Genomic DNA, 13,371 nt, shown 5'->3' with positions numbered 1-13,371 from the left:
TTTTTTTCCTACAGCCCACCGTTTATAACTGAAAAGACGATGAAACCTTCGTGCCCCGAGGAATGCGTTGACCCTAGGGCTGTCCTGCGGTCACTGTGGGAGGCCGAGGCAGCCACATGCCTCTCCCTCCTGAGATGATGGGATAAGGGCATCCCGACTGCGTCAGCAGCTCCCGCCCCGTTGCCGCCCGGCGGCCCCAGGGCAGGGCAGGACCGGGCAGGGCAGGCGGGGCTGAGCCACTGGAGGGAGCTGCGCCCTCACTCAAGATGGCGCCTCCAGTGTCTCCGACTGGCTCTGACGTTACGGCTGTCGCTGCGCAATTACTTCCGCCGGCGTCCGTTTGCCCTCAGTGAAGATGGCCGAGTGCCTGCGGCTGCGCTGAGGGTCAGTGTGCGGGGCCGGGCTGGCGGCGGTGGCTGTGCGAGCAGCGCGGAAAGGCGAGGCGAGGGGAGGCAGCGTCTGAGGCCGGGCGGGGCTGAAGGAACACTCCCCGGCCCGCGGCCTCTTCTGGCCAGCTGGGCACAGGCGCGGCCGTGAAATGGTGGCCGGGCCCGGCCCTGCCTGCGGCCCGCGCCGGCTGTGAGGCTGGGCCATGCCCCGCTTGCCCACCGCAGGCTGCAGGACCGCAGCCGGCTGTGTCCCAGAGCCCTGGGTTCTCTGAGAGCCGCCGGACACTTCCCGACACAGGAAGTGTCCGTGTGCTCTAACAATTTAGAGGCAAATGAATTAGTTGTGAGACGCTTCTCAAAGTTTTCGTCATAGGAAAAGATTAAATAACCCAAAAAATTCTCCTTTCCACTACAGCAGCACTTGGTAATTCTTTATTCAAAATAGAATGGACTGCTTCTGTTTTATGAGATAGCTAAGTATTTGGCATAATCAGAAAACTGTAAATCAAAGGTGAAAGTACTTCTGCAAGTATTAACCTGCGTGTAGTAAATTGTGTACAAGTTGTGTACACGGTACAAATACACGAAGTTGTGTGTATACGTACAGCTTGTTTTAGGGCACCACGTGGCGGCTGTATGGGACGTTTGTCAGCCGCTGTTGGAAGCAAGTCATAAAAGTTGTTTCTGCCAGCCGTCCTTGTACTGGCAGTATTCATAAATAAGTATTCATAAATATGTATTTATACTGGCATCCATATGTGTGTCCGTGCCATAAGATGGGGAGGAGCTATGATAAGTTGCCCTAACATATCTCAGAAGTTACTTTACGAACTATGATCTGACTTCCTTTTCTTGACAGATGCACCCCAATGGCACACAGCACCGAGTTCCATGTACAGCTTGAATAATCAGCTCCGTACCTGGCTTCTCTTCAGAGCTCACAGGTTTTTGCCAATACTTCTAATCTGACACTTCACCAGAAGCACTTCTGAGAGTTTCTAAGTGGTTTTTTACCACATAAACAGGGGTCATAGTTCACTGCTATTATGTCCTGGGTACAAGTAGCAGTCAGCCAATCCAGTGAGGATATATTTGATGAAGATGCAGATGAAATGTATCTACTACAGAAGGAATGGAACAGTACTATGAAAAAGAGATTGAAGGTATTTTTGTAAAAATTATTTAATACACTTTGTAGCATTTTAGATTTACTGACATTTAACTCGATATACATGTGAATGACTTAAAGGGAAAAGTAAAACTAGCTGCTTAAAAGTTATTGTGGTGTACTTTCTTCTGAGTATCAGGAAAATATGGCAGTAATGTACATAAACACTACTTAGTAGTCACCAGAGCAAAGTACTGTTTTGCCTAAAGACATTGACTCCTGCACAACCATGTGCATTTATAAAAGGCAGTGCTGAATTGTGATGCCAGCTACTTGCTTTGTACTTGTAGGTATAGCCCTATTAAATGTGGGGCAACAGACCCAGTGGAGTTTCCTTCATCTGAATCCCATGAAAAGACTGGTTTTCTTAATGAACTGTTTAGTGTTCTTACAGAAATCCCTCTGGTGTTTTTGAGTAGATACTGCAAAATCATGAAGTGTTATTGAAGTTAAGAGTTGCATGTTGGGCAGAATAAGTTTTTGTGTTCCAGACCACTTTTCTAGCAGGGCCACCATGAGCAAATAGGAGTTTTCACTTTTGTAGCTTGTAATTTTGAAATGAAAAAAAGTTAAGAATTATTCTATTAATCTTGTAATGTTGTTATAATATAAAGAAAGTAATTTGCATTACAGTCATTAGCTGGTTACTTAAAGAAAGCAGTGCCCATGTTAAGTGTATTTATATATGACTCAGTCAATCACCAATCACTGTCTCTTTTTCTGGTATAGCTCTTGGATGGAGTGAGGTCCAGCAAATAAAGGAGCAATGCTCAGCAGTTAATTTTGTGAAAATAAATGGATTCCATGTAGATGGATTACAGATAGAAGAGTACCTTTGTTAAAGGGGAAGATTGGCAGCCTGCATATCTTTTTAGATGGAAGTACCACATACACTTCTTTTTTCTAAGTCCATTTCTCACAAAGCAGTTGGTAATCATTAAAAGCAAACATGGGGGGTTTTTTGATCTTTCTAAAGGAAGTTTCCCTCTTTTCTCACTTTCTGGGAATCCTTTTGGGAAAAGTAAAAAACTGCATCTTACAGGTCAGTAAATCATAGTATACTGCAACAAGAATGTTTTGGTTTGGCAGTGGGGGTGTAGCAGTGAAAGATGTTCAGATATAGAAGCTGTAACTTAAGAGATGTGATACCTGTTTAAACTTTTTTATTATTATTGTTATGTATTTGTTGGAGATCCACTTTGTCATGTTGTGACACTGAGCAACCTTTTTCACTGCTTTTGTTGCAGGAAGGCTATAGGGATGGAGTTGAGGCTGGGAAAGAACTTGCACTCCAGACAGGCTTTAATCAAGGTTACAGACACGGTGCCGAGCTGATGATTACATGTGGCCAGTTCAAAGGAACCCTGAAGTAGGTTACAAACTCCTTAAGGTCAAGTGGATGTGGAGGGTGTGTAACAGGGTAACACACATACAGGTTTTTGTTTGTTTTAATTAAAAAACAAAACCAACCAAAACAAACAAACAAAAAACCCAAACCAAAAAAAACTGTCCGAAGTGAGCAACCTGAAAATTCCCACATCTCGAGAACAGGGAATGCCTACCTGGGTGTAGAAGTATAATTTCTGAAAATTCTCTTTCAGTTACACTTCTAAAATTGTCTGAATCTATGTATTTAAGCTTAATATTTAGTTCTACTGCCTGAATTTTCCATAAATCGTGAATTATACATAAATGTATTTATGATGCATAGAATACCTTGTCACATTGCTGTCTGTCTGCCTCCACCAAGTGGAGATCTACGTTGATAAATATAATCACTTTTGTTGTTGTTCACTTTTCAGTGCTCTCTTATCCTGGTGTCATTTTAATGGACATGATTCTGCTCTAACTATGATAAATAATCTTCTTGATGTGGTTGGAAAGCATGAAGATGACGTGCTTAAGTATCTGAATTCTACTGAAGAACAGCCGCATCTTGGACACATTTTAGACTCAGTTCAGGACATGGACCTTAATCACACAGCTGGGACAGAGTACAGGGAAGTTAAAGATGGAAAACACGACTGTGGCGGCAGCTCCGGTGAAAACACTTGTAGGAATAATGGTGAGGTTGGTTCATTGCAGTCTGAGTGCAGCAAAGCAAACCTCTGCACAGATCCTGAAAAGTCAACCCTTGCTTGGGTTAAAATGCAGACTGTTTGGTTAGTAGAGCAACTGGGCTTATCACTGGATGTACTCCATCATGTCCAGCAACTGGAACATTAGTTTTTCTGTCTCATGGTACTTCAAACTATCACAGTGGATTTTGATTCTTAGTTTGTGGGCCATGTACAGGCTGATGCATCACTTTTGCTTTAGGAAAATCTAATTTGGATGCTTTATAGTAGAAGTCATTTTTGTAAATCCTCACCATGATTTGGGCTCTGGACAAAACCCTTCACTTTCACCCTTAAAGGTAACATTCAAAGAAAGGGACAGTGACTTTAAAGCTTTACGAAGAGTTACTAAACATGTTTCTGTTTTGTGTCAGGAGGTCCCATTTCACCCTCATTTTTTTCTTGGCAGTAGCTTGGAAATGAAGCGGGTCCATTAAATAGCCCCTCTAAATTGGTCCCCTGCAATATCAAAAGAATAACTGCTCAGTGCTGTGGAAATGCTCAGTGTTTTTGTGGAATAAGCTGGTGTTGAGGATATGCTGTATGCAAAATAGAACATGTAATGCTGCTGATTCCTAGAGTGCTGTGACTCTGTAGTCACTTTTTGTCAAATTCTATGTGTTATCTTTTCTACCCATGATGCAATGCACTTTCATGGTTAAAAACTATTTTTCCCTCCTTGCATAGTTATATTCATCACTTTTGCTGAAAACATACCATTTTCCTTAAATACAGAATTGCTGCCAATTCATTGTTTTACTTTTAGACATCTACTCTTACCATGTCAGACCACACTAAACATGCTTCCAGTCTAATGAACATCCTTTTGTTATTTTTGTATTTATTTTGTCAGTCCATCTAGCCCGAACTCTTTCCTGCATTCCAATAATGTTTTTCTCAAACTCTTCAAGGAAGCCAAGCTTATTCACTACCTCTTAGAAACACATCAGCCACACATGCCTATTTCTGATCATTTTGTATTTCTGTAACTATTGTATATTTGACTTGCTTTCCCATTGCTTCCCTTCACTGTAGCTGTAAATTGCTCTGTTCAGGAAGTTTTTTCTTTGTAAATGCCTCTGTTTCACATTAATTAAACTGATTTATAGTAAGTTCCCAGCTTACTTGTTGGAAGTTTCCTTTAACTCATTCATATTGCAAACAAAGGAAGTCCAGACCTAGGCAAAGTAAGATTTTGAACAGTAAACTGTAATTTAAAAAAAAAACACACAAAGCCATTTCATACTTAAAGGCAAAAATTCCTTGTTTTTCAGAGCCTGAGTTTATGCAACATTCTTACTAAAGACTCCATTACCCTGTCAGAGTTGACAGACTATAATTTTGGTTTGCTTTCTGTACCACTTCTCCTTCAGGGGTAAGCAGAACTGCAGTTCAGAGTCTTAGATTGAATGCATTTATGAAATAGTGGACAAAGAGGGATGTCTGCATTAATTGTGTATATACAAAAATCATTCAAGTAACTTTTTTCAATTTATTTAGCATAATATTGACAGTGATAAACATTACTTTTCTTCAAATGCCTGCATTGTGTTATAGACTATATCATGTAAAACACAGATTTTTTCCATATTTGGTAGAAAATGGTGCAGACAGTGTTGGAATATATATATAATTTTCCTAACTAATTTTTAATTAGTTGTTTTAACTAATTGTAAGCAGTGTCCACTTTTAGCCAACACCAATTAAGTTTCTTCACAGACCTACTTTGATCATTAAATCACTGAAACCTTGAGTTTGTTAAAACTAAGCCTGACTGTCTTCAATGAACAAAGCAAAGGAATTTGAAGATTGGGCATCTGGGATCTTAAATTTATGACCCTTCAAGGACATTAGAGTAACCAGAAGATATGGAGGAGATTAAGGCCTGGAAAGTTGGAGAAAAAGATAAAAGAAGGAATTAAAGGATGTGGACCAGATCAGCATGAAGAGAAAGAAATAAATAACTAATAGGGAGTAGAATACTAATTAATGAAGAGAATTAGGTAAATTAAACCAATGAACATTAATGTATTTGTTTGCAAAAAATGCATAAATAAGCAAAAAAGTTTTGTATTGGGATCAGCATTGAGGCTGGAACTTTGTCAGGAACACATCTCTTGACCAAGAATAAAGTAATACCTTACCCTCTAACAATAAAAAAAGACAGTGTTAGAGGGAATCTTGTTTACCACTACGATTTTTTAGTTTTTCAGTAACAAGACAAAATAAAGGTTAATAGAACAGTGTTAGACTTTACAGATTTGGATGTTTTAAAATGCAGATTCGAGAGAATTACTTTCCCATATTTAAAAGTCTGCAAAGAGGAGATACCATTCGCATATTACTAAGTAGGCTTCATTTTTGCTTATAAAACCATCAGGTTTTTGTCTGTTACATCAGCTTCTATACTAGCTATGGAATTACTTTCCTCCACAAGGTTTCAGTGTATAACGAGGGGTTACTTTTTTTCTATGTTATCACCCAGAATTTCCAGTTTGGCTGTAGAGAGATTTTCTTCTGTAGTCTCTGTATCATTTGGCTTATCTTTCACTGCCCAGCTGCTCTGCTGACCAGCACCAGAAAGGCTTTCTTTGAGACTGTCAGAATCTGTAGTTTGCTCCAGTTGTGGTCCAGGTTGTTCTGTGTCCGTATCTTGTGTTTCACTGTCAGCTTTCACCTTGGCAGCATTCCTGAAAACAGCTCTCATGACAACTGGGACTGACATGCAACTGAAGAAGGAAATGACACATTAGTCACTACTACAGACATCATACAATGCTCTTTAAAGTACTTCTGTTTTTTAAACTATGGCTGGCACCTGAATGAAAACCAGCATTAACTCCTTTCTGGTTTTGTCTTCTACAACCTGGTGTTACTTTGTAACCACAATACAAACTACATATGCTGTACCAGAAATATATGTTGACACACTGAAATTTAGTGCTGAGTCTTTGAAGTTAGGTGTGCACAGAAGCTTTGACTGAAATAGTGGGAGGTCTTTCAGTCTGGTCAATCTGGTCAACAAAAAAAGTCATAAGGGTACTTCTAGTGAAAACCAAAACTAAGAATTTTGAAATATATTAATTCTTCTTGAGTTTTGTAATTGTAACCTTCATGTTTTGTGTAACACAGGTACAGAAGGTATCTTTTCTAAAACACCATCTATACTGGAGGAGTTTTTTTCCCACTCTTAACCTGGTTCCAAAAATAGTACCTTGTTTAAATTCAGGTTCAAAATCCAACCTGCATTGGTTTTGTTGTCATCAAACAGATAATAGATGTATACTAGCTTATGCCAAATCACTTAGTGCTCTTAGACTGTTCTGAATCAGTTTGTCTAGTCTATGTTCATGTATCACAACAACTCACTCTTTTGGAATTTGTTCAGAAAACAAGCCAGAGTCAGTGTTGTAGACATGCCAAATACAACTCACTTTCTGAAGAGAAGCACTGATTGCTGTTAGGAAGATGTGTAAAAAGACCTTTCCATGCTATTTTAAGTTACACTAGTCATGAGACTGTTATCAGCTAGTCTTCAGAAAAGCATCTTCATAAAAAGTTGAACTCTTTATTCAATAGTCTTTCCTTGCTTCCACATGCTTTCTACTAGAAATGCTTCATCACTCTTAATGTTTAAAATTTTTGAAAGAGATAATTAAGACACTGAAATAACTTATTCCCATTATTGTATTACACTAAAGTGAAGTTTTCCAGTTGCTTAGTTCATGGCATTATGAATGCACATGATATTTCCATTTGATGGACATCTGTTAGGAAATAAAAAAACTTACCGTTTCACAGCTCTTGCTACAAAGTCATCAGTAGAATTTAGAGTTGGATCTTGAGGATTTAAATGAAGGTGACATTGGACTTTTCTAGAGCTTATAACATCAATTACCACTAAGGAGTAACAGAACAAGAAAAATCTTTGGTTTGAAATACTTACAAACATCAAAAAACATCCTTTCATTTTGATGCTTGAAGAGATGGTAAGACTGAAGACAGTGGAAAGAGGTTTGCAGCAATATATTTGCATGACTTGCTTTTCCTTAATATACTTAAATCAGAAATAGTGGAAATTACAATTTATTAATTAAATGCTGGCCAAGACAAAACAGGACCTTAATATTTGCATTTACTTTCTGTATTATTCTGAGTACAAAACACCTTCGAGTAAGCAGTTTATACACAAGTGCATGCACTTGGTGTTTTTCCTGGGCTGAACGGAGTTGAGTGGCCCTTAGACTGTTTGTAACTGAGAAATGTAGTGCAAGAGCCTAGGTAGAACCAAGTCCCCTGTCAGCTCAGTAAAGAGGACAGTAGCAATTATTCCACACATACCACAGGCTAAATTCTCTTTCACAGGATGAAGGAAAAAGACAGAAAAGCTGGTGTTCTTGTGTGGTACCACTTCAAAGTAAAGCAGTTCTGAATCATCTAAAAATAAAAATACTGTTTAGTGATATCCACCATTGAAGCTGGGTTCTTTTTGGCTGAATTACATGCCAGAATTTTAAAAATACTGATACAATAGTCTAATTTTTCATGACTTTGACAACTTCATTTATGTACATAAAATGAGCATAGAATTTTTTTAAAAATCAATACAATGTTAAGAATTTTTTATCATTTGCTGTTCTTGACAAGTAATGACAGTTTTGGGAAGGGGGTAGTAAAATCTGTCAACACCCAATTTAGAAACTAGTTTGTCTCTAATACTGTGCCATCACTTCCAGCCACACAATTTACCTTCATTTATATGCTTCTCAGAGACACAGCTGCTAATAAGAGTGTTATATGCCACTTGATGTCGAAGAATCTCTATTACACCAGGCACACACTTTGGATGGCTAAATGGGATTTTACTGACCAAGGCTCCTGCTAAAACTGATTTTGCTGAGCCCTTGTTTATGAAGTAACAGTGCTTTGGATGATCTGGAAGAGACTAAGCAACAAATAATGGTGATGTTTCAAGGACTGAAAACAAGAAAGTAAAGCTTGATGTTATCAGGCAATTGTACAATCTACAACAAAAATATTTTTGAAAGATACATTTCTAGCATGTCCATGGTACCTATGCATTTCTAGTAGAATCCTTAGTGGAAGCTAAATGAGATCCACTCTCCCTCCTAAACACATCCAAATTAGGCAAATATACCCAGAGCCAAGTGGTCAGGAGTTCAAGTGTCATCAGTTCTTCCAAATACTTTTCAGAGCCCTATAGGCTATAAAAATGTTAGTGGACAAAATAATAATATCAGTAATGCTGCTTGACAGTTGCACAAACAGGACAGCAGTTTTGCTATCTCTTCTGAACGTCAGATGTTGTTCCAACCTCCATCACTACTACTTTTTCTTTGGAGAGATATGTTTGGCTGGAATATCTCCTGATGATTCACTTGAAGATGAGGAGGAAATAGTAAGAAAAATTTACCACCTGTCCATGTTAAGAGTGATTATATGACAAAATTAGAAATTGAGTATGGTATTACCTACTTCAGGATGCCAAATGGAATGTCCCCTTAAGAACAGGGCAGGGCAGTTAATGAGGAGGACCTACATTAACAAAGGCTGAAGAGCTTTTCCTTGTGTGTTCATGGATCAAACATATTTTCCCTACACCCATTTCACAGTTAGAATGCAATTTAGTAATTCTAAATATAAAATCTTAAAACTCAGAACTAAAACCTCCCACCAAGTACAAATATTTTAGGGAATTGTTGAAATGTTACAGTGCCTTTCATGTGCATCTAATAGAACTGAAAGATTAATTCCATCGTACAGAAGAGAAGAGCTATACCAAACACTATTTTAACATGGTGCAAATTTACTACTACCTTCTGCACCACCACCTCAAGGTCCAAGAACTAAGCAGGCAATGAGCTCTACAAACACTGCTAGTAGAACAGAAAAAAAGTACCCTCTTCCTCTGCTGCCATGAGTTGCAAAATTAATGTTTCCTAGCAAATAAAAAAGTAGATCTTTGAAGCTTGTTGTGTAGTTGCCCTGTACATAAATCTGGCAGAAAGCATCTTAGCCACAACTTTCTGTTCTAAAACTTTACATCCAATGCAGCCTAAGCAACTGTATTTCAATAATGCAGTTATTGAAAGGAAAGCCTTCTTCAAACAACCTTGTCTCTAGATAGCAGTTGGCTTCACTGTTGTAACACTTTATATTTTTCTTCCTGCTAGTCCCTTTAAGAGGAATCAATAGTCCCACTGTTATCTAATTAAGAAACCCCTTTTGTTAAAACAGTGTGACATGCAGCATGATAAAGATCTTCAAAAATCTAGGTAAGTACCTTCTTGGGACTTGCTCCTCACACCAGTCAACAAGTTCCCTTCTTTTTAAGGCATTAATGATAAAGTTCTGAGCAATTTTTAGAAGAGTAAATATTTGGGTTACACACAGACAAATTAATGTGACTTCAGCAGCCAAGCACACAGTGTTTTATTAATAAGGATGAGAAGCTCACTTACATGAAAGGCTCTAATACTGCTTCGTAAATTGAGCTATTTCCTAAAGAGCACTTTTGTTGGGATTCTGGGAAACCTACATTGCTTGCTTATGGGGAAATGGTAATTCAGTATGTATATCTTGCACAACAGCACAGTGTGTATCAGATGCACACTATACTTACCACAAAGAAACAAGATTTATTTGTAGACAAGTCTTCACTGCATTTTTCTTTAAGAGTAGACTGAACAATTAGCTCATACAGTGGAGCTAGCTTCAAGCCAGAAATCTGAATTCCTGAAACCAGGTCATTATTTGTAATTAGGTTAAGACAGTAGGTTATGAAAGCTATTATTAAAAACTAAACCCAATATTTTGAAAAGACAAAAATACTGATTTGCTTCCTTATTCCCAATTTTTGCTATTGGGAATTTGAGGTACAGTGTTTAACTTTGCCTTTGTCACATCTTTCTTAGAATTTTTGTGTTTTGCAATGGTTGTTACACTTGGACTGGTAGAACAGAACATGTTCTGCCCAAGAAGCAACTTCTTCTTGCAACTTTAACATGGGGAAGCAAAAAGCAAATAAGTAATGCATAGTCACGGAAGTACTTAGTCTTAAAAAGCAATTATAACATGCCTGTGAGCTTCTGTATCTCTTCAATACTGGATGAAGACATTGGAACAGGCTGATGAAACTTCAGAACAAAATGAGCTGGCAAATCCATGCTGAGTTCATCAGTCAGTTGCAAAAAAGCAGGGTTGCTAGGAAAAAATTGTCAGAATGAAAGGTTATTTACAGGAATTGCCATAACAAGGACTCTAAATGCAAGGCCACTGTTAGGCCCTAGCAGTTTATTATGTTCCATACATTTTCTAATTTGAGAAGTGTTTTGCTTTATAAATGCAACTTTATTAGTTTAAAACATGGTTAATGTGAAAACTGACAGAAAGGAAAAGTGAGACACAAAAACTGAGTGGTGTTTTTTACAAATTATTTTAAAGTATTTTAGTTCAGAAAGTTACTTCAGACTTCCCCTCCAGACAACACTGAGGTAGAGAGAGATGAGGTGTCAGTACCCATAGTGGGATGACAAACTATTATGTGTCTTTTAGGTGTAATATCTTTCAGCATATGCTTTCTTTACTATGAATCTATGAAGGACTTGCTTGTTGAATACTAGGAAGTTCAGTAATACTATTCCAGTGTCTCTTTCTGGCCTCAAATCTATGAATAAATTCATAGTTCAATGCAACTGACACAGTTAAATATGAACACAATACCTTCGAAGTCCATTTGGGAAAACCATAAAAGCCACAGATTATAGATGGTGTAGCTGTGGAGCACAAAGCCATAAATAAAACAGAACTTCTGTTTCAGCAGAGGCTAAATATAAGTTATGTGGAAGTCAGTGCCAGGGATGTGTAAATCCATTGCTGTATTGACAAGTGTCCAGAGCCTCACCTGTCCTCTCCAGCTTGAGGATCTATAATTAATGGAGAAAGAGGCAGTTTGTACAGTGTATCTGTGCCTTCAACAGTTACAACTGTTTTTGTTCCACATACCTGGGAACCTTAGGGATAAAGAGAATGGCATTATTTTCCTTAATTTAATGTATATTTATCCTATGCATACAAAATACATATGGTAGGGACTTGGAAGGTCAAGTCAAACTGACAACCACAGTGGTGTGGGCAGTGAAGAGAAGCCTACATTGACCACACCCAAAAGGCCAAAGTTGCCGAAAGATGATAGCAGCATTAGCTGAATCAACAACCAAGACATGGAAAGTAATTTCCTGATGGACATTAAGTCCATCAGGGCTTAAATGCATCACATAAATTGTTCTACTAAACTAGAATTTTAAATTTTAATTCTGAGCTTTCATTAATTAACTTTGCTTAATGAAACAGGTAGTATTGAAAAACTCTTGTTAGCTATTTCTGCAGAAACAGCAGAACAGCTGAAATAGCTTTACCATTATTTAGTTCTGCTTCCAAAACTTGATAGGGAGAAATGTAAAATTCAATGTTCATTGGGGTTCCTGAGGAATAAAAAAATAATGGTTACTACACAGGTCAGTAGAGGATGCCTTGCCATAAAGGTGAAAAAACCAACACTGTAGATGGGCAGAGGGGATTCCTTCTAAGACTACATCTCTACTTACAATATCTGTTCAATATATGTTCTGTACATCTGTATGTTATCTGAGAATACAGGCACAGTAAATCCCTACAGCAGATTTTATTAATAGTAGAGGATCTTTCCTGTACACAAAGATCAACTCAGTAGTGTGCTTTGATTACAATTCTTTAAATTCAGAAATGGGAAAAGAGGAAAAAAAAAAGTGAGGGGGGAGAAAAAGAAAATGGGGAGGAAAAAAAGGGGAAAAAAAAGGAAAAAAATCACCTCCAGTTCTTGGCACCAGGTGTCCTACTTTTCCATGAAGTACTTCAGTAACTCTGTTTAGATCCTGTGTTCTATTTCAAAACACACCTTAATTAGTGTTTCCTGCATTACAGTGCTAGCTAGGCTAATGTAATTTCTAATTTGTATCCTTAATCAAAAGAAGACAATGTTTCCTTGGAAGTAGATTGTATGCCCAGCTTTCAAAAGACCACAACTCCACACATGCATTACTTCTGGGACTTGGGCTTCCCCTTTCCCTGTATCTGAGCTCTTTCATGTTGAACTTTGGTGCGCTATTTACTAGAAATAAAGGGGGTCAAACTAATTCTTTGGTTGAGCAAAGAATGAAGAAACAGCCTGGTTAACTAACTTGGACAGAACCACTCTCTGACTTCAAGTGTGTTCACATAGCTAAATATATACAGCCATACATTTACATAGCTGTGTACTAACTCTGCAGAGATGGGACAAATAATCTGTTTAACTTATAAATAATATTTACTGAGATATCTGTGACCAGTGGGGATATAGTACATTAGTTCATAGTGTTATTATGCTTCATAAGGGAAAACTGCAAAAATAATCTAAGAGGGTGTTTCAAGTTACAGGAGGCCATACTTGCCAAGGTATGTGTGTATGTAACTTAATAGGCAAGGTATCAGAGAAGATATATCAAAAATCCAGAAGGAAAGCACTGTCCTCAACTCTTATTTATTGAAAACAATGAAAATCCTTGTACAATTACCAGAAGGTTTAGGAAACTGTTCCCTATCTGTCTGTAATCCTACTCTATGAAAGAACAAATGAGAAAAGGAAGAAGAAAAGCTG

General features: G+C 38.0%; 2 protein-coding genes across 4 annotated transcripts in view; one reads left to right on the top strand and one right to left on the bottom strand.

The window, feature by feature from the left end:
• Positions 1–228: 228 nt before the first annotated feature.
• Positions 229–4,786, top strand: YAE1 (YAE1 maturation factor of ABCE1). Of its 2 annotated transcripts, XM_074541583.1 has the most exons (5): positions 229–384; positions 1,249–1,333; positions 1,415–1,552; positions 2,805–2,926; positions 3,360–4,786. In XM_074541583.1, the coding sequence occupies exons 3-5, from the start codon at positions 1,436–1,438 to the stop codon at positions 3,781–3,783; spliced, it is 663 nt and encodes a 220-aa protein (XP_074397684.1). In that variant the 5' UTR covers positions 229–384; positions 1,249–1,333; positions 1,415–1,435; the 3' UTR covers positions 3,784–4,786. The 2 variants fall into 2 exon arrangements, with proteins under 2 accessions (XP_074397684.1, XP_074397675.1); XM_074541574.1 differs by having other exon boundaries at positions 230–384; positions 1,249–1,552.
• A 120-nt stretch (positions 4,787–4,906) lies between these two features.
• The window catches only part of LOC113459267 (mediator of RNA polymerase II transcription subunit 1), a 28,407-nt gene continuing 19,942 nt past the window's right edge, over positions 4,907–13,371 (bottom strand). For both annotated transcript variants that reach the window (XM_026793427.2, XM_074541519.1), the window contains 9 exons: positions 12,544–12,614; positions 12,113–12,178; positions 11,599–11,707; positions 10,774–10,898; positions 10,318–10,430; positions 8,424–8,619; positions 8,016–8,111; positions 7,466–7,574; positions 4,907–6,403 (listed from right to left, as the gene is read on the bottom strand). In XM_026793427.2, coding sequence (XP_026649228.2) covers positions 6,133–6,403; positions 7,466–7,574; positions 8,016–8,111; positions 8,424–8,619; positions 10,318–10,430; positions 10,774–10,898; positions 11,599–11,707; positions 12,113–12,178; positions 12,544–12,614 — 1,156 coding nt within the window. In that variant the 3' untranslated portion in view covers positions 4,907–6,132. The remainder of the gene's footprint in view (positions 6,404–7,465; positions 7,575–8,015; positions 8,112–8,423; positions 8,620–10,317; positions 10,431–10,773; positions 10,899–11,598; positions 11,708–12,112; positions 12,179–12,543; positions 12,615–13,371) is intronic.

This window comes from Zonotrichia albicollis, chromosome 1 (assembly GCF_047830755.1).
Source record: "Zonotrichia albicollis isolate bZonAlb1 chromosome 1, bZonAlb1.hap1, whole genome shotgun sequence".
Classification (NCBI taxonomy): Eukaryota; Metazoa; Chordata; class Aves; order Passeriformes; family Passerellidae; genus Zonotrichia; species Zonotrichia albicollis.
The sequence above is the reverse complement of the archived record's forward strand: the minus strand, read 5'-3'. Positions and strand labels throughout refer to the sequence as shown.